General features: G+C 37.6%; 3 protein-coding genes across 3 annotated transcripts in view; all 3 read left to right on the forward strand.

Moving 5' to 3' along the window:
* Window positions 1-2,689, forward strand: part of sqor (sulfide quinone oxidoreductase) — a 7,566-nt gene extending 4,877 nt beyond the window's left edge. The window contains exons 8-10 of the mRNA XM_042495817.1: window positions 65-132; window positions 216-394; window positions 1,612-2,689. Coding sequence (XP_042351751.1) covers window positions 65-132; window positions 216-394; window positions 1,612-1,669 — 305 coding nt within the window. The 3' untranslated portion in view covers window positions 1,670-2,689. The remainder of the gene's footprint in view (window positions 1-64; window positions 133-215; window positions 395-1,611) is intronic.
* A 2,100-nt stretch (window positions 2,690-4,789) lies between these two features.
* ctdspl2a (CTD (carboxy-terminal domain, RNA polymerase II, polypeptide A) small phosphatase like 2a) lies at window positions 4,790-16,966 on the forward strand. Its single transcript, XM_042496518.1, has 13 exons — window positions 4,790-5,082; window positions 7,402-7,613; window positions 9,324-9,459; window positions 9,633-9,779; window positions 9,893-10,126; window positions 11,831-11,924; window positions 12,502-12,613; window positions 12,714-12,800; window positions 12,889-12,951; window positions 13,043-13,122; window positions 15,258-15,384; window positions 15,465-15,560; window positions 16,764-16,966. Exons 2-13 carry the CDS (start codon window positions 7,425-7,427, stop codon window positions 16,827-16,829), a joined length of 1,431 nt encoding a protein of 476 aa, XP_042352452.1. The 5' UTR covers window positions 4,790-5,082; window positions 7,402-7,424; the 3' UTR covers window positions 16,830-16,966.
* A 3,594-nt stretch (window positions 16,967-20,560) lies between these two features.
* On the forward strand, window positions 20,561-22,662 carry si:ch73-330k17.3 (IGFBP domain-containing protein). The gene is made up of 4 exons (XM_042496014.1): window positions 20,561-20,885; window positions 22,032-22,119; window positions 22,201-22,396; window positions 22,509-22,662. Exons 1-4 carry the CDS (start codon window positions 20,561-20,563, stop codon window positions 22,566-22,568), a joined length of 669 nt encoding a protein of 222 aa, XP_042351948.1. The 3' UTR covers window positions 22,569-22,662.
* The last annotated feature ends 1,017 nt before the right edge of the window (window positions 22,663-23,679 follow it).

A 23,679-nucleotide genomic window follows, 5' to 3' on the forward strand; every position in this document is an offset into this window, starting at 1 on the left:
GTTTTCTTAATTCCTAAAAAGAGAATTTACAAATTAAACTTACCATTTGCTTTCTCGTTGTCAGCTGCACAGACTGCTATCTTGAACAGAACCATCAGCAAAGTACTGAAAAATGAGAAGCCAGATAAAATAGTAAGTGATGTGTAAATGCCTGTTGGAAGTGCCTCTGATGAAAAAAGCCACAAATACATAATTAGTAACTTCCTTGTTTACAGTATGATGGCTACACCTCGTGTCCGTTGGTTACAAGCTACAAGACGGTGATTCTGGCAGAGTTTGACTATAACGGACAACCCTTGGAGACATTCCCCATTAACCAAGCCAAAGAGAGGAGAATCATGTACCACATGAAAGCCGATTTGATGCCTCACCTCTACTGGCATGGACTTCTACGGTATGCATACAGTTAGGCTAACAACAATCAACAATCAATAGCATGTTAAAGCTGGAGTGCAGGACTTTTAAATATAAATGAGCTGTTTCATTCAAGCTCTTCCTACTGAGTTCATAAAACGCTGATTAAGCCTATCACTGTCAGAGAAAGCCCTCTGTATTTCACAGCGTATCTGAGGTGTGGTGTCTGGTGTCTGCTGCAATTCTCTCACGGGACCAAAGCCACCAAGCAGCAGCTAGAGTGGAAAATCCTAAAAAGCGTCCACAGTTAGCAGCACATTGTGGTATTTCCTAGATGCATTTGTGGCACCGTGTGTTTACCACTGCGTTCATTTATTTGTGGCATGCTGCCACACTCAAAACATCTGGCGCAACAAATTGATTTTAGATTTTTGAAGCTGGACCGTTCACTATGAGCACTATTGGAATATAAAGGCTGCGTTTCAGAAATTGTTCCACCCGTCCTCCCTCACTTCCCCTCAACCCTTGGTGTTATGTAACAGCTGACATGGCACGGAGGCCACTCGGAAAGCCGAGGGAAAGCTGACAGTGGACTAAAATGAAACACACCTGCCCTTGTTCACTTTCAGCGCGACTATCATGGATCGACCACCAGTTGCAGGATTAGCGCGAAACTGCTTTTTTTCTTAATATATAAATATAAATATAAATATATATTTATTTATATATATATAGCAATACCTGCAGACCTGCGGTCTTGAGCTGAAGGCATCTTCTGTAGGTAATTGCAATACAGAGATAGTCAATCACTAATTAGCTGCATCAGTTTCTGATTTTCTGATTTTTGAGTGTGATCTATATCATGATTATCATAACTATTATTTTTTATGGGTTTATGATATCTTGCGAAACAGTATTTTCCCCATGCATTTACAGATAATGAAGGAGAAAAAGAAATCACACAAGCTGAACAGAACAACTATATATATATATATATATATATATATATATATATATATATATATATATATATATATTCTTAACAATATATATATATATTGTTAAGAATTTAATCCAACATGTGAAAGTCGTATCGATCTTCAATCGATATGCCATGAAATACTGTCAAAATTTATGCCATATGTCAATTCAAATAATGATTAATCAATTAAGGAAAGTGCTTACAATTTGTTATCCAAGTGGGAATGCATTGTACCAAATTTCATACATGTTCTTTATTTTTTTTTCTTCCAACAGGGGTCTGTGGGGTGGACCAGGACCATTCAGGAAACTCTTTCATCTGGGGATGAAATGAAACCACACCATCAGTTTGCAGGTTGATAGGTACATTCCCTAAATTTTAAGGGTAAGAAGTAGCACATAAGAAGTAGCACATTTAATCCATCATCGTCCAAAAGGGTAGACACACATAGCAGCTAGTACGGTGTATATTTATGGCCTGGACATCATGACTAATCACAACAAATCTGATTGAATTACCGTAAATAATTGAAATATCCACGTTTAAGTGGTGCATTGACATAACCATAGAATAAAATGATCCCATGTGATGAGAAAGAGAGTAGAAAACACTGAGATTTAAAACTCTGCAGTTCTATGTTGCTTTTTTGATGCTTGTAGGTCAATCTTTCAGTTTGTTTGGCAACACAGTGAATGTAAAGTTTTGCTGCTTTAATCAACCCTGTTATCCTACTAGCTATGCGACTTTTATAGGAGCCTTGACCAAAAGGTTTGCTGAGGATTCTTTATTTGCAACCATACAGTAGGTGCACCAGTGTCCTTTTAGAAACCAGTGAATTTAATCTTAGTCTCACAGCTGAACTGAGGTGAGCCAGGCTCTTCCAAAGTAAATTCAGCTTCTTGCTGCAGGGTATATACTACAGTCTGTATTGCACATGATTTGTTTTTTAAGATATTGGAGGGATGCTCAATTCTACAGCTGTAATCATTGTGTCAGTAGCCAGTAATCACAGTATGTAAATGTGCTCTTTTTCAGATTGCTACACTACAAATTGTGTATATCATTCAAAGTCCGTTATTGTGTGTGTAGTTTCTGGCCGTTTCAGGATTTTAGTCGTCTTCAGGTTTGCCTTCAGCTTAAATGTTAAAGCATCCAGACAATGAAAATGTATTTTTTCGTAGTACTGCGTTGATCATTAGTGCTACCAAACATTTTGTATGAGCTGTTGTCTTTAGGAATGTTTGACAATTAACATGCAAACTACCACAAGTGCTTTTGCTAAAAACATTTGTACATAGTGATTATTTTTCTATGAGTGCTTAACTGAGTTATAAACATCTTTGTGGTTATAGAGTCAGTGCTTACTTCATGATTGTATTTTAAAAGCGTTACTCTTTAACCACTGTAATGACCGTGTACGCTTATAAATTTACTGTAATTATGCTATTGAGGTAAAAACAGATTGTTGATGAAAAATCATAAATATATTCTTAGAATAGTTTCAACCTTGCTGCACTCTATCGAATTTTACATTCAGTGGTGATACTGAAATATTGAATGTTATATTTGACTCAGTTATGCTGTGATTTTAATATTGTATTATTTACTTTGAGGTCCCAGATTATTATGATTTCTCGGGGCTGAGGGCACAATCTGTAGTTGGTGCACAGTTCTTTTTCTGCACATCAGTAAAGACTCCTCATGGTCAGCATTGAAATGTGTGATGTCTTCACACTACTAAATTAGCTGTAGATGCAGACCATGTTTACTCTGGTATTTATCAGAAAGAGTTCTTGAGAATTGAATGACATGTTATTGCATGTTCAAGCCCATCATGCACAATTTAACTTTACAGAAGTGAAAATTCACATAGTTTTGCCACGTTGTTTTCAGATATTAAATAAACCCTTGCCTCTGGGATCATTCATTTTCCATTGCAGACTTTTTGACATGTTATAGTGGTAAAAGCACATTAAAGATAGCTGCACTCCACTCATAGCCCTGGTATTGTTCATTCTGCCTCACTTGAATAGCTTACTGGGACTCTTAATGGAACTGAGCCATAGTAAATGTTAGCTAATTCATTTGTGTTTTTTCTACTATGACAAATCAAAATGTCTGCAATGAAAAATGTGTATTGAGAACAAATGTAATAACAATTGAGCATGCTGATCGATAGCTATTTCTACCCTCTAGGCAACCAGAATTTCCCAGCAAATTTCACCCCCCAGGCCCTGAAATTTACTTGAAAATTTGTTTTAATAAATGTCTGTTTTAAAAGTAATGCAGCTGAATGCAACAGGTTTTACAAATTGCTGATGCAAAGTTTGGGCGTCCAGGAGTTGATCTGAGTCCCTCTACAGTTAAAAACGATCCCATTTAAAACCCCACACACAGTCTGTGTTGGCTTCTTTTTATTTCTTGTTTGACTTTCCAGTATGATCACAGTATATTTTTACAGTGCTGCACACCAGCCAACTGAAATCTCTTATCTGCAATTTTACACAAGAGCTCTTTATCTGCATTTGACTGAAAACTAAGCTAAGGGACTGGTTGGAGTGTGACTATTTTTTTCACCCTCTCCAGAGGTACAAATATTTTTCCTTTAGTCTCCCCGAGTGACTTGGGGAAAAAAATGCATGGCCTTCCGTCCACTATAAATTGGTTATTATGTTAAAAACTTGCCCTTTTCTGTTTGAAAGCTGAAGAAAAAAAACTGAAGTTGAAAATTGCATTGGTTTTTGCATGCAGGTTAGTTAGTGCAACTGGTGTATTTTTAGCAAATTATCAAGTGATTTAGATGCAATGTCACTATTTTAAGAATTATTATTATTATTATTATTATTAACTGTAAAGACAGAAATTATCATTGTATTAAAGCCTTTGTCCCACATATTGTGTTTAATGACTGTCAGAAAATTTGCAAATACAATGATAATTTCTGTCTTTACAGTTTCAGGCTATGATAAATGGTGCAGTTTTGGCAAGTTTATACTGGGTTTGGAAAGTTTCTTCTAAAATCTATGGTTAAATAAATTAATACAGCCATTTAAAGTTGTATTTCTCTTCCTTGACCCAAAATTAAAAAATGCAAGTCCCTCTCCAGTGTTTAAAAAATATTTAACACGCCTCCCTCTTTTTGCACCACTCTTTCCCCTTTCATCAATAACAAACAATCCCTAAGAAATTTAATTGCGATGTATTGTCATTCTCAAGTCTCGTAATGCCAAAGTAGTTGCTGCAAAATGTATTTTACACTATAACTTTTGATTGTTTTTTTTTTTTTTTGCATAAAGATGCCAAACAAAAGTCTGGTACTTCTTAAATGTAAGTCTTACAACTGAAATGTAAAATGTAAGAAATAGCTGCTGTGGGTAATACGTGCACCCGTCTACACATTATTTACAGCTTCCTTGTAGTCGCACAACAACACCAGCAGGATAAAGTGTGGTGTTGTCTCGCTCAGGCTGCGCACACGCTCAGCAGCCTTTTTTCTGTTGACTCCGCGCTCCGCCACGTTGGTTCTCCTACGTGTGTGTGTCGCATTCCCCTGCGCACCACCAACGTTATGTTTGTGATGAGGCGGGAAATGGCGTCCGCAGACATGTTTGGTCTTTGACTAGCTACCGAGCGACACACACAGCTGGCAGCAACAACCACGGCCCCACCTCTACTGGTGGCCGCCACGGTCGTGGCCGAGAGCTGACAACGCTGTGGCAAGTTTTGAAGAGCTCCGTGGATCGTCGGTGAGTAACAAACTGCGTCAACATGTAAACAAAAAAAATGTTTGTCCCTCTGATAGCCTGACTGCTGCTGGCTAGCTAGCGGCTAACGCTAGCCAGCGAAGGGGGCGTAGTCTAATGGCTGAAAATAATTATGGAAGCTATCAAAATGACGCGCTAGCCAGACTGTAGCTAGCTGGAAAAATTATTATCAATGCACTGATGGATAGTCTGCATGTTAAACAAAGATACAATTGCGGGTCCACACGTGAGACGTGCTGTGGGAGCTGAAGTGAATAATGTCACGGCCTTGCTTTTGCTGCCATTGGCGTTTTGTTAGCCTGAAAGCTAGCCGTGTTACCTAGCCTCTGAACCCACTGGCAGCGTCTGGTTTAAGTTAAGATAAAGTCCGATTAATAGCAGATATATTGAGCGGACAAGTGTCAGATGTTGCCACACAGCGGCGCAGTCTTGTCCCAACATGTGGAGCACCAGCTTCACACCAGTGGTGGCTGTACGCTGGGCTTTAGATGCTAATACCAGTTGCTAACCTTTAGCGCTAGCTGACGTCGTTGGCGTTAACACAGCCTGTCCACTGTTACATAACAACAGACGGCGATGCCGTTATGCTACCAGATATGATATAGCAACAGGTAGCTAATAACGCCGCAATATAATTGAGCAAACATGCATGCATAGAGCGTTTGTACTAAATATCAGCTCATTTTTAACACATTAAACGTCTCTCATAATGTGGCTTTTCACGTACACCGCCCACTCCACTGACCGGTCTGTTTGACATACTCAAAATTTGGTGGCGATAACAACTTCTGCTCCAAACTTTACAATCTTGTGAAATGACCGTAAGAACCAAAAGGGGAGATATGGGTTTATCTTTACTGACTTAGTGATCCTCACAGCCAGACTGATGCTACAGTGCCTTCATGCAGACTTGCTCCTAAAAGTGAATATTATCATTAAGCAGTTTTACTACACTGGTCTAATATGGCACACTCGTTGTGATCACAAATGTGTAATGTAATTCATTTATTTAACCTATTTTTTAATAAAGAGTAATTGCATTGTTTCAATATCCTCCATGTAATCTTATCCCCTCTATTTTATTATTTCTATTCTATTATTATCATAATTATTATCATTTTAGTTGGAAACTCAAGTCTTAAAAAATATATTTCAATAGCTTTTGTGTAATCTGACCGAGGTGAAGGCGTTCTGTTGTAGTAGTAAATTTTGGTGTTGATATGAGGTCACAGCCAGTAACTGCCATTCAATAGTTGTAGTTGTTGTAATAGTTCATGTAATGTGACCCAGTAGCTCCCTGGGTCACATTGCATGAAAGTTAAGAAGATATAAACTCAATTTAATTCTGAAAATGTGTTTGATTTGTTTTAAAAAAATTGTGTAAAATTGCAAATTATTAAGCAAAAAATGACAAACTATTACTTTTGATTAATCAATAATTAAGTAATGTTTAAAATCACATTATGCCCTTTGAAAAATGAATTGAGAACAAGTCACTATAGTCGGTTAATGCTGTTGCCTCACAGCAAGAGAGTCCCTGGTTAGAACTCGGGGGGCCCTTCTGTGCCCTTTGTATTTGATCATATATTTCCTAATTTAAAGGGAAACTTTAACCTCAAAATGGCCATTTGTATATCGATTTCTCACCCCTTTTTTACTCTTGCATGCCTGCAGTGAACGGAGAATCAAAAAATGCAGGAAATTCTAGATGAGTTGAAGTAGTAGGGGGTTGCATTAAGCAAGAGTAAAACTATATCAAAACATCCGTTTACAAACTCTCAGATAACTTGTGCAGTATAATTCAAGTCTCTTGTCGTATGCTCAGTACTTCCCAAACAGACAGCCGTTTCCAACGTTAAACTGAGCTGAACTGAGTGAAATTTAATGCTCTCTTTAAAGCCAGATTCCTTTGACATAAAAGGTCATTTTACCTTTGTTGAATACATCAGCTGCGGGTCTACCGCTGCCTTGATCAGTTTGTTTGTGTTATTGGGTGACTAATGTGTTTTCAATGGTTAGTTCAGATTCACCCAAGTGACAAGTCTACCAATCGACTCATCAGTAAACCAGCAGCTCCTGTGCCCAGCGATGAAAAATTACTAATTTTGTCAATTTTGTCAAGTTTTCTTCGTGACAACTGATATACAAGTGGTCATTTTGGAGTATTCCTTTAATAAAAACATTTATTCGGGGAAAGTTTTTATTAAGCTGTCTGGTTGGACAACTTATCACATTTTCAGAGTAAGGTATTGTTTTGACTGTCAAAACAGTGTCTTTCAACTTTTCTTTTCCCCTTGTCAGGTTTTTCTATGTGACGTTGGAGCATGATGAGGCTGAGAGTGCGTAAAGCTCCTCAGCAGCTGAACTTAGGCCGTCGAACCCACCCGGCCCAGGCCAAACGGAAACACCGTGAAGTGGAGCCATCCCCAGTGAGAGGTCGAGGCAAAATGCAGAAGAATGAAACAGGCCTGTTCTCCACCATCAAAAAATTCATCCGTGGAAATGCAGTCAAGGTGGGCTCACATCACGATTCACAGCCGCTCTTTTACAGTTTTGTGTTTGCTGCTTGAACATAATTGTAGGAGCACACACTCTCACTTGATGCAGAGAAAGAAGTGCTTCAGCTGCATTTTTTACTGATATTTGAAACCGTCATATAATAGCTAGGAATGTTTTTAGACACTTGACAGAAAGTCTGAACACAGCTAACATTGTTTCCTTCTGGCTTTTTGTACGTTTCTGTGAACTTCCTCTATTTTCATTCTGGCAGCTGTTATAAATTCGAATGATAAATGGTCTGGTAATTCCCAACTGTAAAACCGCAAACTGTTCTTGTTTTAAAAGAAAAAAATAGAGCAGGCTGTGAAGCAAAACTTTTTCCCACTAAAGAAATTGTTCTGGTTTTTACTCAAGCCACTTTCAGCCATGCACCTCATTATTTGGGTGACTAAATAGACAAGAGTCATTTTACATAAAAGCTTAAGCAGTAGTTATACTAAGTCGTACCTAGTAACATTTCTGTAACTCTTTTATCATGGTCTCAATTGAGTGTCCGTGAAGGCTGCAGCTGCACAAAAGTAAGAAAGATGGAGAATAAAATATAATCCATATCTTGTTTCTAGGGCCTGACGATACTGTATTTTTGGGCCATTACCGATATGTAGGAGTAATTAAATAACAATGTTTATATATATTGACTGATATTATACATATATGCAATTGTCCTTCGGGTATGGTTATTAAATACTAGTCACAAAGAAATGGAGGCTGGATATTTTACATTTTAACAATAAAAAATGTCAAAAATAAAATCGGTGCCCTAAAACAGTAAACTTCACTGTGAATTTGATCATTCTGATATACTCTAAGCATATTTTCTGCATTTTGTTTTGTAAAAGATAAACTTTTCATATTGTGCATATCATGCACAATATAAGCTGAACATATAAGCTGATACAATATATCTGTAATGGGCCAACATCAGACCATAAAATTGGCTGACTGATGGTACCAAAATTTAATTTCTGTTGTGTAAATATTCTGTGTATATAACTTAGACACACCAAACCAGCATTGAAAAAATAAAATAAATAAATAGTGGCAAAGAAGGCCAACTGTTTACTGTCAGCCAAAATGTTGCACATTAACATACTGCAAAGACAAGTATGTTCTGTACTTGCATAAGAGGAAATAACTCAGTACCAGCACGGCGGTAGTCCGTATTCATCAATAGGGAAACCGAAAGAACTATAGGACAGATCCATGAGGCTAGTTCGCCAGTAATTTTTATCGTGCATTAGTGAACAATAACAGACAATTCAGAACCTTTTCTGCCAAAGAGCTTAATGCTTAGGAAAAAAAAATCTCACCTAATAAAACAAGTTTGTTTTGGTCCGACGCCCTCTTGATTTTAGTCTTTCCTCAGCTCCATTTCTTGTGCTCTGAGCTGATCTGCCAATCAGAGTGATTTCATTCACCGACGGGCTTCATCGTCTCTGACGCTGATACAACATGCTGAATCTAGTAGTGCCAACTGTGCGGGGCATACTGCAAAAACTAGGGCAACAGACGCTTACCGACAGCATGACATTGACTGACAGCTGACCTTCGGCTTGGTCGGGGGGCCTTAGATTAAAAGACTAAAAAGCCACAGAAAAAGCTGAAATTCTATGAACAGTTTGTGTTCTTGACTGGTTCTGTATGTCTGTTTTAATTATTCTCAGGTGGAGCAGGACATCCCCGCAAAGAGGAGTCGTATTGATTGTAATTCTGAGAGCGATCTAATAACTTCCACACCACAGACTAGAGGCCTTACCAACAAAGCAGTCTCCAGAGTTTGCCGGAAAAGTCCTAATAAAGGTATTAAAGAGTCAGTGTTGAAGATATGTCTTATCTTGGCTGTAACATAACAGATGCTATGCCTTTTCTAAGGTTACCAAAGAAAAAAAAAAGAGACCAGATACAGATGTTACAGAATATACAGATGTATTGTTTTTGAGTCGTTCTTAAAGAGCTATTGTGGGTTTTTTTAGACACAATGACCTGCAACAGTAAACCCATGACACCAAACGGTAAACTGGAGGTCCCCGTAGAGGCAGCGAGCAGCCCACCACGCACCACCCTACTGGGAACCATCTTCTCTCCCGTTTTCAACTTTTTCTCACCAGCAACTAAAACTGGTAATACAAAAAAGAATCCTTCAATATTAATGTCCAAAAGCATTTTTGACTGTTTAAAAAAACGTTGTGATATGTGACCAAACTGACTTACCGCTCTCTCCATTCACACTCAGCCACTCCTGGTTCAGACTCTCCTGGCCAAGCAGTGGAGGCGGAGGAAATCATGAAGCAGCTGGACATCGAGCCGGCAGAAGAAATGCAAAGCAGCAGCCTCACATCCACAGAGGGCATCACTCCGTGTCACACCGCCCCGATCCCGATGTTACCGCAGAGGCTTCAGATGACCTCCGATACAACCATAGAGGAAGGAGAAATAGTCACCGAAACTGACATGCCACCATTAACGGGTACAACCACTTTCACAGTAAACCAGATTCTTTTAACTTGTGAAACTTTCAGAAGACAAATACTAACCGCAGACAGTTCTCATTATTTATTTTAACCTGCTTTGATGAGCAGATAGCTGGAGTTTACAATAGGAGGATTTTTAAATCAAATTCATCTTTTTTTTTTGCTACACAGATTTGTACACGTGACACTTCAGGCAGAGTCAGTTTTCTCCGTCTTTGTCAAATTGTTAACGTGGCGGTAACCTCTGCTCTGTAATTAAACAATAGAACGCCAAAGTGAAACTGGAACTTCAGGTTCTATTTAACCCTTTGAGACCTGGATTAGCATCACTGTTTTGTGCTGTGTTTACTTCACAAGTACTCTCAGCAAATTGGTTTGCGGTCTTTTGAAAATATGGGAAGAAGTGAATGAGCACCTTTGCATTAATTGTTCCATAATTGCAGGAAAATAGTAGATTTGGAAAACATTATTTTTTTGTAAAGCTAGGGAAAAATTATTCATTATTATATATTTAATTATCAGATTTATATATTTACTTTGTTTAAAGCATTTTTCTTAGGTCATTTCTTTGTTTCTTTGGTTTTTACTGTTGGGTTTGTTTTGGTTTTTGCTCATTTTTCGGCCTTTTTTTCTTAACTTTTTTGCTAACTGTGATCACCCTGTGTTTTGGAAAGAAGCCAATTCGAGCAGGTTTCAAAGGTTTAAGAAGTAAGAAACCTCATTCAAAATCCCACTGACATAACTTGAAAACTAGAATTCAGCCTTTGAGAAGATCCTCTCTCAACAACATGGCATCTGCTTTACGCCACATGTTTAGATAAGGACGGTAATAAAACAATTAAGTACATTTCATTTTTTATTTATGGATAAGGTTTAAGGTTTGGTGACCTTTAACTAACAGGATTTCCTATAAGCCCTGGACCATTGTGGTCTAATGTTAGTGGTGTAATAATTCTAAAACTCAGACTGAATTGTGACACATATGTCCATGGTCTCATGTTGCGGTGTTTTCCCCCAACCAACTGCCAAAGTGACCGCTGCAGATCAGCCTGTTGAGTTCCTACAGCATCACCCAAAGTGTCAATTATTAGTGAACGTTCCGGCAGCTTCCCTCTACACACTGGGACCAAGCCAAAGTAAATACCGCATTAAAGCACATGGTCAAAGTGCCCGAGGCCTGCTACGATGCGCCTTCACATGTGCATTTTAGTTAAAGGCCAACTGCAAGCAACAGTTCAGGAGTTATGTCGACAGGTCTTATGATAGAGCATAACTGACATCTGTGCTTTTTTTTGTTATTAATTTTTAACCTAAATTACCACATGCCAGTATTTTAGGGTCTTTACGGCTGCATCAAGAATTTCAGTCAATGAGCCACTGTAGAATGAACATATTAAAAAAAAAGTTTTTTTTTTCCCTTGCTATAAAAAAAACATATTGAACTGCGGCCCAAAAAACAGAAGTACATACAGAACAGTGAATTTCGTGTTCTGTTACACCTCAAGTAAATGTTTCCAATTCTGATAGCTAGCGCTGATTTGAGTTAGATATGGACAGATAAATGAGAGATGAATGAGAGACTGACTCACAGACGCTGGTGGAGCAGTGAGGGTAGCCCGGACATGACGTCACGACTTCAGCTCTTTGTTGCTCAAGATCAAAATAAGTTAACTCCTCTTCCATCTCTCTCTCCTTGTCAGCTCCTGGTTGCATGCCAGATGGCGGTTACCAAGATGCGTTACCATCAGCTCCTCCTGAAACAACATATGAAGAGGAATGGGAAGTTTTTGATCCGTGAGTTGATTTTTAAGCAGCTTATAACAACGTTATTAGAATATTTACTTAATACTTCATTTTAGAATTATTTTAAGTTATATAGAGAAACTGTAAGTTGAGGCATATTTTTCAGTTAAAGTTTCAACTCTGAAATTTTGATAAAATGTGATCAGATATAGTCTGACATCCAAGGTGACATTGCATGTTGGTGTGTAAACAGAGCTTGCTGGCATCGTTAAGCCACTAGATGGCAGCAAAAACACAGTTTTAAGCCTCTGTGATGACGCGCTACTATGTTTACCACTACTGTACTTTATTGGGCTAAGCATTATTATTTTCAATTGATTGCCTAAGTTTTAACATTTAAACACTTCGCTGAATGATTTTAATACCTATGTAGTATTGAAAATGGAGGAGATGTTTTCTGTTCATTAAAAGTTGAGAACAATACTTGTTGCTCTTACTGCTTCACATTTTAGCCAGGATCACAAACACCATATTTAAAATGTCTTTGGTCTAACTGTCGCTCTTTGTTGAGACACTCCCTGTTTGTTTTGCTAAATGAGTCTTTTTTTTATGGTTTCTCTGTGTTAAGGTACTTCTTCATCAAGCACGTGCCTCCGCTGACAGAAGAACAGTTAACACGCAAACCAGCGCTACCTTTGAAAACGCGCAGCACGCCAGAGTTTTCTCTGGTTTTGGATCTGGTGAGCAGTGAGCAGTTTATTGTGCTGTATCTCATGTTAAATGTAAACTGATTTAAATGGCCTTTACTAGCTGGCTTTTCTTTATTTTTGCTGTCATCAGGATGAAACTCTGGTCCACTGTAGTTTAAATGAGCTAGAAGACGCAGCCCTGACATTCCCTGTGCTCTTTCAAGATGTAATATACCAGGTACTGACTCTTAAACAGCATTCTCTAACCACATGTCCTCCATTCCTTTGTTGCTGTGATTCATTTTTTATTTGGTTTTTTACTTAAGGTGTATGTTCGGTTGAGGCCCTTTTTCCGCGAGTTTCTCGAGCGCATGTCTCAAATGTATGAGGTGAGATGCAACTTTCATTTCCAAGAGTTTCTGCACAGCATCTGTTCAAGTTTACATATCGCTCATTTATTGCTATCTATTTCAATTTCAGATTATTCTCTTCACGGCTTCAAAGAAAGTGTACGCCGACAAGTTGCTCAACATCCTGGATCCGAAAAAACAGCTGGTCAGGTCAGTAAGAATACAACAGAACAGCTTTATAATGTATATTTTGTTTTAGGCTCTACCTGCAGTTTGTATGTGTGCCTGAGTTAGCTGTGGTGACAAGGAGGAAATACAGAGTCAGTTCAGATTTAACAGGATGTTATAATGCAACCGCAATAAAGCTTGTCATCGGACACAAAAGTCACACTTTGGTGCAAGTTCAGTGCAGCGTGAAGAAACACAAATGCTTCCGGCTGTGTTTCTTTTCGAATCTTTAAAACAGACAGTAGTGCAAGTTTCAAAGGCAGACAAAATGCTCTTGCTGGGGACTGAGGTAACACTTTGCCAAGTGACAACTTCGGTAAATTATTTTGATTATAAAAATGAGGAACGTTCCAAATACTTATGTATCACAGGACAAAGACTTTCCAAAAAGGCACCGGGATCACAACAGGCCATAAAACTGAAAAACATCTGTTATGGCATGAAATTGGAAACACTAAATTAATAGATTTAAATTTTTAAAAAGTGCATTATAAGTGAGTTCCACCTTGGATATATTTAAACATTCAAAGCACCCAAACATTTATCACCCCAGTGATCTGCAGATTTGAGTGATGCTGTGAAATGTGTCTAAGCATGTTTCATACGTTTACATTTATTTCCTCTACAACAATGGAGCAACGCAGACACTCTATCCTCTAAGGGTGAGAATCACCAGAGGCCCCATGATACGATATTATCATGACACTCAAGTAACAATACAATGTTATTGCATTTTTAAATGTTTTTACAATATGCTGAGTATTATGAGAACATATATTGCAGTTTAATACCTTTCTTCAGCTGCAAATTATGTTTTTCAATCTTTTCATCTTGCAGCAAATCATTATTATTGCAGCAAAAAGTATCTAGTGGACTGAAAAAGCAAGTGTAGTGGGCTATAAAAAGTTTAATTTGTATTTGCAATAGTAATTATTTATTCAAAAAATATATAAAATACTTAGTGTTTATGCCCAGCTCATTTAAGAGCATAACAATTTGTATAGATCAATATTGCCACACAAATTATTGCAATACTAAGCTGTATGGATTTTTCCCCCCTCATCTTAAACACAACTCAGCTCTCTGTCGCTGTCATCGTCACAGACGGGCCTGTCAGCTCTGCTGTTTCATTTGTGCACGTCATAGTGTTGATTGACTAACACGCCTATCCGCTTGTTGTCGAAACTTCAACACACGTTGCGAACGGCTAGAAGTTTCTAGGTGGAACTTGTGCTCGTAAACTTTGGTTCTGATTTGCACACCATTTATTCTGCGTGCGGCTGCTTTCACCGGGCCGCGACGGTTTGGCACAAATACATTAGCTGATTCAGCCCTATCATCCATGATTCAACCAGGATAGTTGATAAGCTCTATTCTGCACTTGACCCCGAGACTTAATCAAGATATAAAGAAGCTGTAAACATCTTTTTATTTCTAACCTTTTAAATATTCCCATAAATTAATGATAAAACGTACTTCCTTTTTCGTGTTTATTTCCTGTTATTTTTAGATGTTGTGTTCTTGTAATGAATGTTTCCATAGTGCTGTTGCTGGTTTTCAAGTTAATCAAGTTTGCTTGTTGTAGCAACAGTTAAACAAGCATCAACATTATGTATTTTTGTTTTTGTTGCTCCTCCACACACACCCATGGTCTCTAAGCTCCTCCACACCTCTGACGTCTAAATTAATCTTAAGTCATAAATACCGTATGTACAGTAGTGCGGGTGGACACGGCAGGAACTTCCTCTTCCCTATGTCAGAAGAACAAAGGAGAATAAAGGAGAGGAAGAACCTGTTTTGCTGATAGAAAACAGACAATCACAGTGAATATAACAGATTAATTCCTAAGTTTGTATGAAGTGATAAGTCTTCTTTTTTCTGCCAGTAGAAGTAAAAATTTGGATATCTTAAGCCAGAACGAAATTTAATTTAGCTGTTGTTCAAATAAATACAGATTATTATTACACTTACCACAAGATGCTTTTAGGAAACGTTACCTTTTTAATACTTCAGTTATTTCCTTTTGTTTGTCTTTGTTTGATCTACGTTCTTCGTTAAAAAGACGTTTAACTGCGTGTTTTAACTGAGGAGTATTCTCTTCTGTGTTTTTCCTTCAGACATAGATTGTTTCGTGAGCACTGTGTGTGTGTTCAAGGAAATTATATTAAAGACCTAAACATTCTCGGACGGGATCTTTCCAAGACGATAATAATCGACAATTCACCCCAAGCCTTTGCTTATCAGGTAAAACTTTAAAACTTGTATGTTTCTACCAATGTTTCTGTCACAGAGATACTAGAGCAAAGGTTTTGTCTCTTTTGCAGCTTTCCAATGGAATCCCTATTGAGAGCTGGTTTGTGGATAGAAATGACAACGAGCTTCTAAAGCTTGTTCCTTTCCTCGAGAAGCTTGTGGAGCTGGTACGTACCTCGACCTCTGACTGGTTAGACTGACACCTAAACGCAGACGGTGGCGTGGTGTGAATTTTCCATCGACTCGTCCTCTGTGGAAAGTGTCATGGATGCACAGACGAGCAGTACCTGTAATATTATACAGACAATATAAGCTGATGTAAGAGAAAAACATGCAGCTATCACAGAACCTGCTGTATTAATGTGGACTTCTAAGATTGTATTTGGATTATGTCAAAAGGTACACATTTAATACTGATGAGAAAGATCACAAGAATACTTTTTAAAAAAAATATTACTTAGAATAATCCAAGTGCACTGAACAAAAAATGAACACAGCACTTTAGTTTCCAATGTATCTGAAATCTCATTTTGTTGTTGTTTTTTTTAAAAAAAATTGTGATAAAATTGTATCATGAACCCAGTATCGTATATCCTGTATCAAATCGCAAGCTGAGTGAATCGTTACATCCCTATTTTTTCTAACAGCAGTGTTACAGCAGTATTACAGTATAGTAGTAGAATTATTATCAGGGGTGCTTTGCATCAGTCAGTATCTGCTGTGACCAGCTCTCACCTCGTGCAGTGCGACACATCTCCACACAGAGTTGATCAGGTTGTTGACTGTGGCCCTCAGGTGCTCACTCCTCCTCAGTAGCTGTGTGCATTGAAAAAAGTCGCCAGTCTTTCAGTTGAACTCTAGAAAAATGGAAGCAAAAACAAAAAAGTTAAGTTAATATTTTTTTCGGTTAATGTTTTATTGAATGTTAAATATGGATTTATCGACACATATCGAGTCTGAATATTTTTAATCATCTAATCAGAGGACTGCTGAGACTGATCACCTGAAACTGCTTTGCATCAGCTAGACAATAGTTAAAAATGTATTTATTCATTTTTCCCAAATAAATCACAATAAACAGTCAATATAGCTACATGGAGCCTTACATATCCTGCAAGTCAAAACAGTGTAAAAAACTTTAAACTTTATATAGACAAAAAAAAAAAACGCATATTGGTATTGAACTGCTGAATCTGGAGTCCGCTACTGTCCTAAAAAGCTTGTCTTCTATTTACTTTTGTTTAAAAAATTTAAATTTTATGCTCTTAATGTCTGCTTTTTCTCTTGTCTCTCTCAAGTCATCGTCATCAACACTGAACTGAAAAGTGTTTTGGGGTTAATTCTTGACCTGATCTCCTCTCTCATCACAGAATGAAGATGTCAGACCGCACATCAGAGAACAGTTTCGTTTGCACAACCTCCTTCCTCCAGACTGATGTCCTCGTCTTTTAGTTCAAGATGGTATCAACATTGGAAGAAAAAAAACATAAAGGATTCCCGAAGAATATATTCTCTGGATCCTCTTTGCAAACATCGCCATTATTCTGATTATTTTTAAAATCATGCAAAAAAAATTGAATTTTGATTGAATGATTTTGTCTTTTTAAGAACCATTTTGGAATGATTAAACTGAATGTCATGCAGCGTTGGATCATATGGACCTCGGTGGCTTCGGCCTGACCTTGAACGGCCAGTCAAACCTGTATAATATTCACTCTATTTACTTGTAAATACGTGTACATAGTTTTGTTTTTTTCTTCGAGGTTTTTAAGTCATTTTATTTTCACTTCAGATTTTAGTATGTACTCTTTGACTCGGTTGCTTTTATAAACCAACAAAATGTTAGTGTGTTTTGTTTGAAGTTGCTGATGAACAGCTGCTTTTCTGTTGTATGCCTGCATAATTCCTGTGATGCTTTACTCCATTACATGCAGTCGTCTGTATTAAGGTGCAGTTTTAAAAAAAAAAAAGTATGTTTGAGAGGAAAATGTTCCTGAAATGATATTTTAAAGCTATGTAATGTAAGCTAGACTTGGGTCTCAACTGAATACAGAGCCATAATGGCTGAATTACAGTTTTGGAGATTTGTATTTGACAGTCCATTTCTGATTTCGACACCTTGATCGTCCTCTTTAGGGGTGGGTGAGGGGGTTCAGGCATCTTGCACTTTGACATCCAGCCCTTTGTAAGTTGATGTAAAATCTTGTCACTTTTCTATACAGGTGTGTATCACCAGAATTTGTTATGTGGGGGGTTAAAAAAATGAAATTGTAGCACCAGCAAATTGCCAACATGTTTGCTTTGAAATCCTGTTTTTCAAGACGTCTCGTATGTGGGATCTTTATGACGTAGGAGTCACGAGTTTTATTGACTATTGAATGATCACACCTGTTGTATTCAGTGTTACTCAATGGTTTCCTTGGAAATAAATACATTTTTATACGATTTAGGGCCTCCTGATTATGATTAAAATATATAACCCTGGATTTATTTAGGAACTTTTAGATTTTTTTTTAATTAAAAATAACATTTATAAAAACTTCTTCAGCCCTGGACATGGTTCGGAATAAACTTTGTTTTGTCAAAGTTTTTTTGAATGCATATTGTTAAGGCTTTTGTTTATATATTCATGAAAATGTTACACAAAATACTTTAAATTAAACCTTACATTTCATTTCTCCTTAAACTACAATTAAGCACAATGACAATAATAAAGTTAACTTTACTGTAAAACTATTTTAAAATCTAGAGCTGTGCTGTGTGACTTGAAATGTCACTAGTATCATGATGCACATTAGTGTACACAGCTAGTTTGCAGCAGGAATATCTAATGACAATTTTAAAGTCAGCAAGCATCAGCTGTTTGCATATCTGCAAATGCCTGAAAAATATGTATTTAGTAATGACTTACATATGACTTTTGAATAAAATATACAGGATGTCTGCAGGTTCTAAAAAGCATTAAAATAAAGTATTAGGCCTTAAATGTGATTAAATAGTCTTAAAAATTGAATTTCTGAGGTTATAATTGCTACAGATGTTTTATCTTATTTCATTTATCCAACTTTTAATTTCTTTTTGTTAAAATGAGTCAAGCTCTTCTGTGTGAAATTGCATTTTTCTTTTGTTACACATCTATAAACCTACCACTTAACCTAATACTGTATTTTTACTTTATTCTCACTCTCATAGCCATATTCCTCTATAAAACCAATAAAACCAACCTCTGTAGGACTGCACTCCTCTCTTTATACTCTACTGCAGTGCTTTATGAAGAGAGAGATGATCTGTCCAAAAATCAGTCTTGAATTTGGTTAAAAACTATCTTGAAAAGGTCTTAAAAAGCATTAAATCTAAGGTCACTTAATAGACTGCCTTACTCTTACTACTACTACTGCCTTACTTACTAAGCACAGCAAGCATCGCTGCAACTTCAGCCAACGTTCAATCAACCGATGCTGCTGCATTTTTTTGATGTGGTTTCCCTAATTATCTCTGAAAGAATTTCTTAAATGCTCAAATTTACTTTAAGGTGAATGCTGTCCACTTTAGCAGCCTCCTTTCTTGGAAAACTGATGTTCCTGTGAGTCTTTTGGGGAGCTGTGTCACCAAAAAGTGACCAGAAGAAGGGTTGTAGATACAGCACTTTAAGAAGAAACAACTGGAAATCAGCAGATCTTTCTAAAGCAGAGCTCTCTTTCAAATTAAAACATTATTATTAGAAACGATTTGGTAATGTAGCTGCTGATCACTGTCTCTGCTGTGTTGATGTGTTGCCACATTACACAATGTTAGTTACAGTCATTTTTAAATGTTTGAAAAAATTCATTAACAGTACCTATGAGTTTTAAAATGTAAGAGAATAACTGCACAGATTCAGATGAGCTGTGCTCCAAAATTATGTCAAACAAATAATGACAGGACTCAAATACCTAAATGAAATAATCCCAAGCTTTGCCATATTTATCTGGATTGGCTGCAGTGATAAGTTGCTGGACAGACAGAATACACTGAATGTGTTTAATACATTTTGTTTGTTTGTTTGTTTGTTTGTTTTCACTTATGAAGCACTAAACACAAACACAAATACTTACTTAGCTATCAAATATGTTCAGTCTTTTCAGAATGTGTACTCAGAATCAGATTTCTGTAACATTATTTACTTATGTAACTTTCAAAAACAGTTGCATATTTTATTTATATCTGATTTAAGATTTTAAGAAGCACAGAAAAAGCATTATAGGAAAAAATAATGGTTAACAAAGGCATGTGTGGTTTGGCTGCCTATATTAAGTGCACCATTTTGCAATCTCAGATTAAGAATTTGAAGAGTAACATATATATCCTACAAACAGAAAGTACACATGTACTGGTGACTGTAAAAAACTGCATGCATTGCTATTTATCTGGTGGCTTAATTTTGCCAAATAAGTGTTTATTATGTCTATTACTTTGGTTTAAAAAAACTGAAATGCTACATTATGCTTATCCCCTTTCTTAATGGCACAAAGCAGCTAATATTAATATTTAGTTGTAGTTGCTTTGGATATATGTTGCATCAGGTGGTGAATATTTGATCCCATCAAAATCTCATGTGCCTGAGGTGAACTTCTTGAACTCTTTAGCTGCTATCGCCTTACAAAAATAAAGCCAAATAAAAAGAAAAAAAGCACTTAGTATGAATGAATATCCAGTGACAGTGGCCATGATTTACTGTTATGTACACAACCTGTCTGCGTTTTTATTCGGAGATACGAGACTTACGAGATGTCCTGATCAGATAACCTGCTGATGTCTTAATCCTTTTGTTCTTTGGAGAAATAGGTCATTACCTGATTGCAGGTGTGCACTGAATTGCCCCTTCCAGAGGTCATGTGACTGGAGACACAAAGGGGGCCAGTCTTCATCACACTTATCTAACAGGCGTTCTAAAGGAAGAATTATTTCAAAACAAAATCACAGTGTTGATAGTGTGAAGATAAGAGGTGGGGAGAGTTAACTGTGTATTCAGAGTGAAAACCCCTCTGCCCTCATCTATTGGCTGTTGGTGGGGGGTGGAGGTTGTGGCTCATAAACTATGAAGCTTTGCTGTATGGTGTGCAGTCCTGGATCTATAAAAGGTGCAGACAGGCGCTCTCACCTCAGGATAACATCAGGTCAATCGAGGATGTGGATGCTCGTCTTTTTGAGTGCCTTGCTGGGGGCGTTGGGGTCACAGGAAACGGCCTCAGGAGCAGCTCAGCAGCTTCAGGCCCTTCACTGCCCGCCCTGCGAGCAGATCCACTGCTCCACCCGGCGGGCGCTCAAGCTCCAGTGTAAAGGAGGCGTCACCACAGGTGTGTGTGGCTGCTGCCCCGTCTGTGCCAGAGCAGAGGGGGAGACCTGCGGAGGGACGTGGGACTACCTGGGCAAGTGCGATGAGGGACTGGTGTGTGTTTACCAGGACTCGGCTGACAAAGCAGACACAGAGCGTAAAGGGATCTGTAAAGCAGGTGAGATCACAGTTTATAGCTTAATTAGTATTAAAAGGCAATGTGATGACTTTTTATCATCCATTATTATGACACACTGAGAGAAATTTCTTGATGTATCAATAACCTTAAAAACATCAAAAGATGCAGCAATGTCTGAATTTTGCATCACAGAAAGTTAATAATATAGACAAAATAGCAAAAGTGTGAATAGCAAAAGTAAACACTGAAGATGTTACTTAGGTAATGTACATTGGCATCAGTAAAATGTACAAAATAATAAATTAAACAAAATTATATACTCCTGTTGGTGTTTTATTTTGACAAAATTAAAACATTTACAACTTAAAGTAATGCAGAAAAAGCACAAATTGGTGCATAAAATTTACCAGAAAGCAGAAAAAATAGTTTGTCACTTAAAATGCTTAATAATAAAGCCAGTTTAAAAGTACCACATCATGGCACAACAGGAGCTGCACACAAGAAAGCGTGAAATAAAGTTAAATAAAATAAAAGAATCAGTTAAAATGCCTTTGGATATAAATGGGTTTTAAGAGAGTGACTTACAGATAACAGTGAGTTTACATTTATTAAAGTGTGTTTTAAGAAGAATTTAATAGAGAATAAGGAGCTCACCAGTCTGATCTCCTCAGAGAAGTTGCTGCAGAGAGAGGGCACTGGAACAAAAAAGGTTTGGTCAACTTTTGTTTGCAGCCTAAATTGTGGAACAGCAGCAGAGCTGAGGACCTCAGGTTATATACTATTGAGCACTTTAAACACTGATCATGTTTCCTAAATAAATAAAGCTATGAAATAAACGCATTAAAGTATGAAAAGGGAGATTTTTCTCTAAAATTAAGTATCATTTAGCCCCCCTGCAGTGGGAACGGTGCCAGTGTGGTGAGTCTTGTTTATGAGCTGTAAGGCCTGATAGTGTGGTCAAGGCTTCCTTTGATTCAAAGGTTTCTGCTAACAGTTGAGCCGTAATTACTCCTCTTATCTCCTCATGGTAACCCACGTTGTCGCCGTTTTTGATACGGTATCAGACATAGCACGAGATTAGAGATTTTTGTGTTTTGTTGCTGCTCGGGAAAGGATGTAAATATTAAAAATGTGTATATCTAACATGCCTTGTGAATCTGTCAAAATGTTGTTTTTTTTGTGCAGTGATTGAGTCGTTGGATCCAGAGAGCTGTCACCCAGAGTGCACCAGGGAATATTGCCAGGCTAACCCCTCTGGAATCTGCTCTGCCAGGTGACAAAAACAACAACACATTTTCCCTTAATATCCCCTCCTGCTGCATTTTTAACAGAAATCTGAATGTCTGCTCTGCAGGTTTGTGTCTCTGGAGAAGACGGCGTGCCAGGGCTCCTGCCAACACACCTCCTGTTCAAGCTGTCTGCTGCTGAAACCCCCATCATGCCCTCAGACCTGCGCCCCCTCTGATACCTCCTGTCTGCAACACTTTGGGAAGTGTGTGCACAACCACCTGACAGCCAATCGCAACGCTGTGTGCCACAACAACCTGCAGGTATGTGAGAGAAAAAAAGAAAGCTGGAAAGCTACATTAACCTGCATTTCATCATTATGCTGTGCTGCCTGAAAACCGTTCAACCATTAATCCAACACTTTTCTCTCTGCAGAATAGTCCTGAGGGGCATTTTCTGTGTTTGGTCCCAGCCTGTCCGAACACAACCAAGTAAAGAGACGAGAGGACATCTTCACTAGCTCATGTAGCAAAATAGAAAAAGGCAGCTATCTATAAACTTTGTATATATTGACATTTCTATATCCAACAATCACATCTGTATGCATGTAAACTTGAATGACAACCTGTGAAATGTAATGTATCATTAAATCATGAGAAATAAAATGACGTCATGCTGTATTTTATTTGATTTCATGAATTTGGTGGAAACAAAAGTGATGTTTGACCCATATATCGGGCTGATGGATTATTTCACTTGAAGTATGTTGTTGTCAGCGAGCGTGTGTTCTTGCATTAGTTTATACAGTTATTGTACAGTATGTTTTCTGTATCTTATGTTTAACTCCGTGTGTGCTTTATGTTTTAATCTTCCTGCATGACACATCTCCCCTCTTGGACACAACGTTTAAATAACATCCAAGTTACCCGTACACAAAACCCACCTGCTTTTAAAGGTTCTCTATTAAAGACCATCACACTTCATGTTTTGGAATAAATATTGTCAGACACAGGTTTAGCTCTAAAAATGGCAATACTTGCTTGTCACTTTGGCTGAAATATCTTAACAATTTGGATGGACTGCCATGAAACTCAGTTCAGATATTCATGTGACTTCTCATGTAGTGTCATTGTATGTTTCAAATGTTGAATTGTCCAAAACTTTGGTTTATGATCATAGGGGTGTTGTGATATATCGGTAATCACAATAACCGTAATATTTAAAGATTAGCCTGAGCTGCTCTTTGTTTTGAACCCCATAAGCACATTTCAGTATGCTAACACGGTAAACTAAGACAGTGAATTAGAAAAATACCATACCAGCTCATAATCAGCATGTTTACATTGCAGTTATGAGTATGTTAAAAGGATCATATTTCCATTAAGCTTCAAAGACTAAGTCTTCTTGTCTTGGTGAACCACGTGGACACCTGCATTTAAACAACTACAAACAATACAAGCTTTAAAAAAAAGAAAACTACGCTTGGGGCAAAGAAATGAAGTGCAATGATGTGAGTACAATAATGTAATAAATATATATCCGTCACATCAGTGCAGCTCTGTGTCTCCTCTGTCTGATTTGTTCCCATTTGGGGAGTTTTTCTGGT

This window comes from Plectropomus leopardus, chromosome 11, assembly GCF_008729295.1.
Source record: "Plectropomus leopardus isolate mb chromosome 11, YSFRI_Pleo_2.0, whole genome shotgun sequence".
Taxonomy (NCBI): Eukaryota; Metazoa; Chordata; class Actinopteri; order Perciformes; family Serranidae; genus Plectropomus; species Plectropomus leopardus.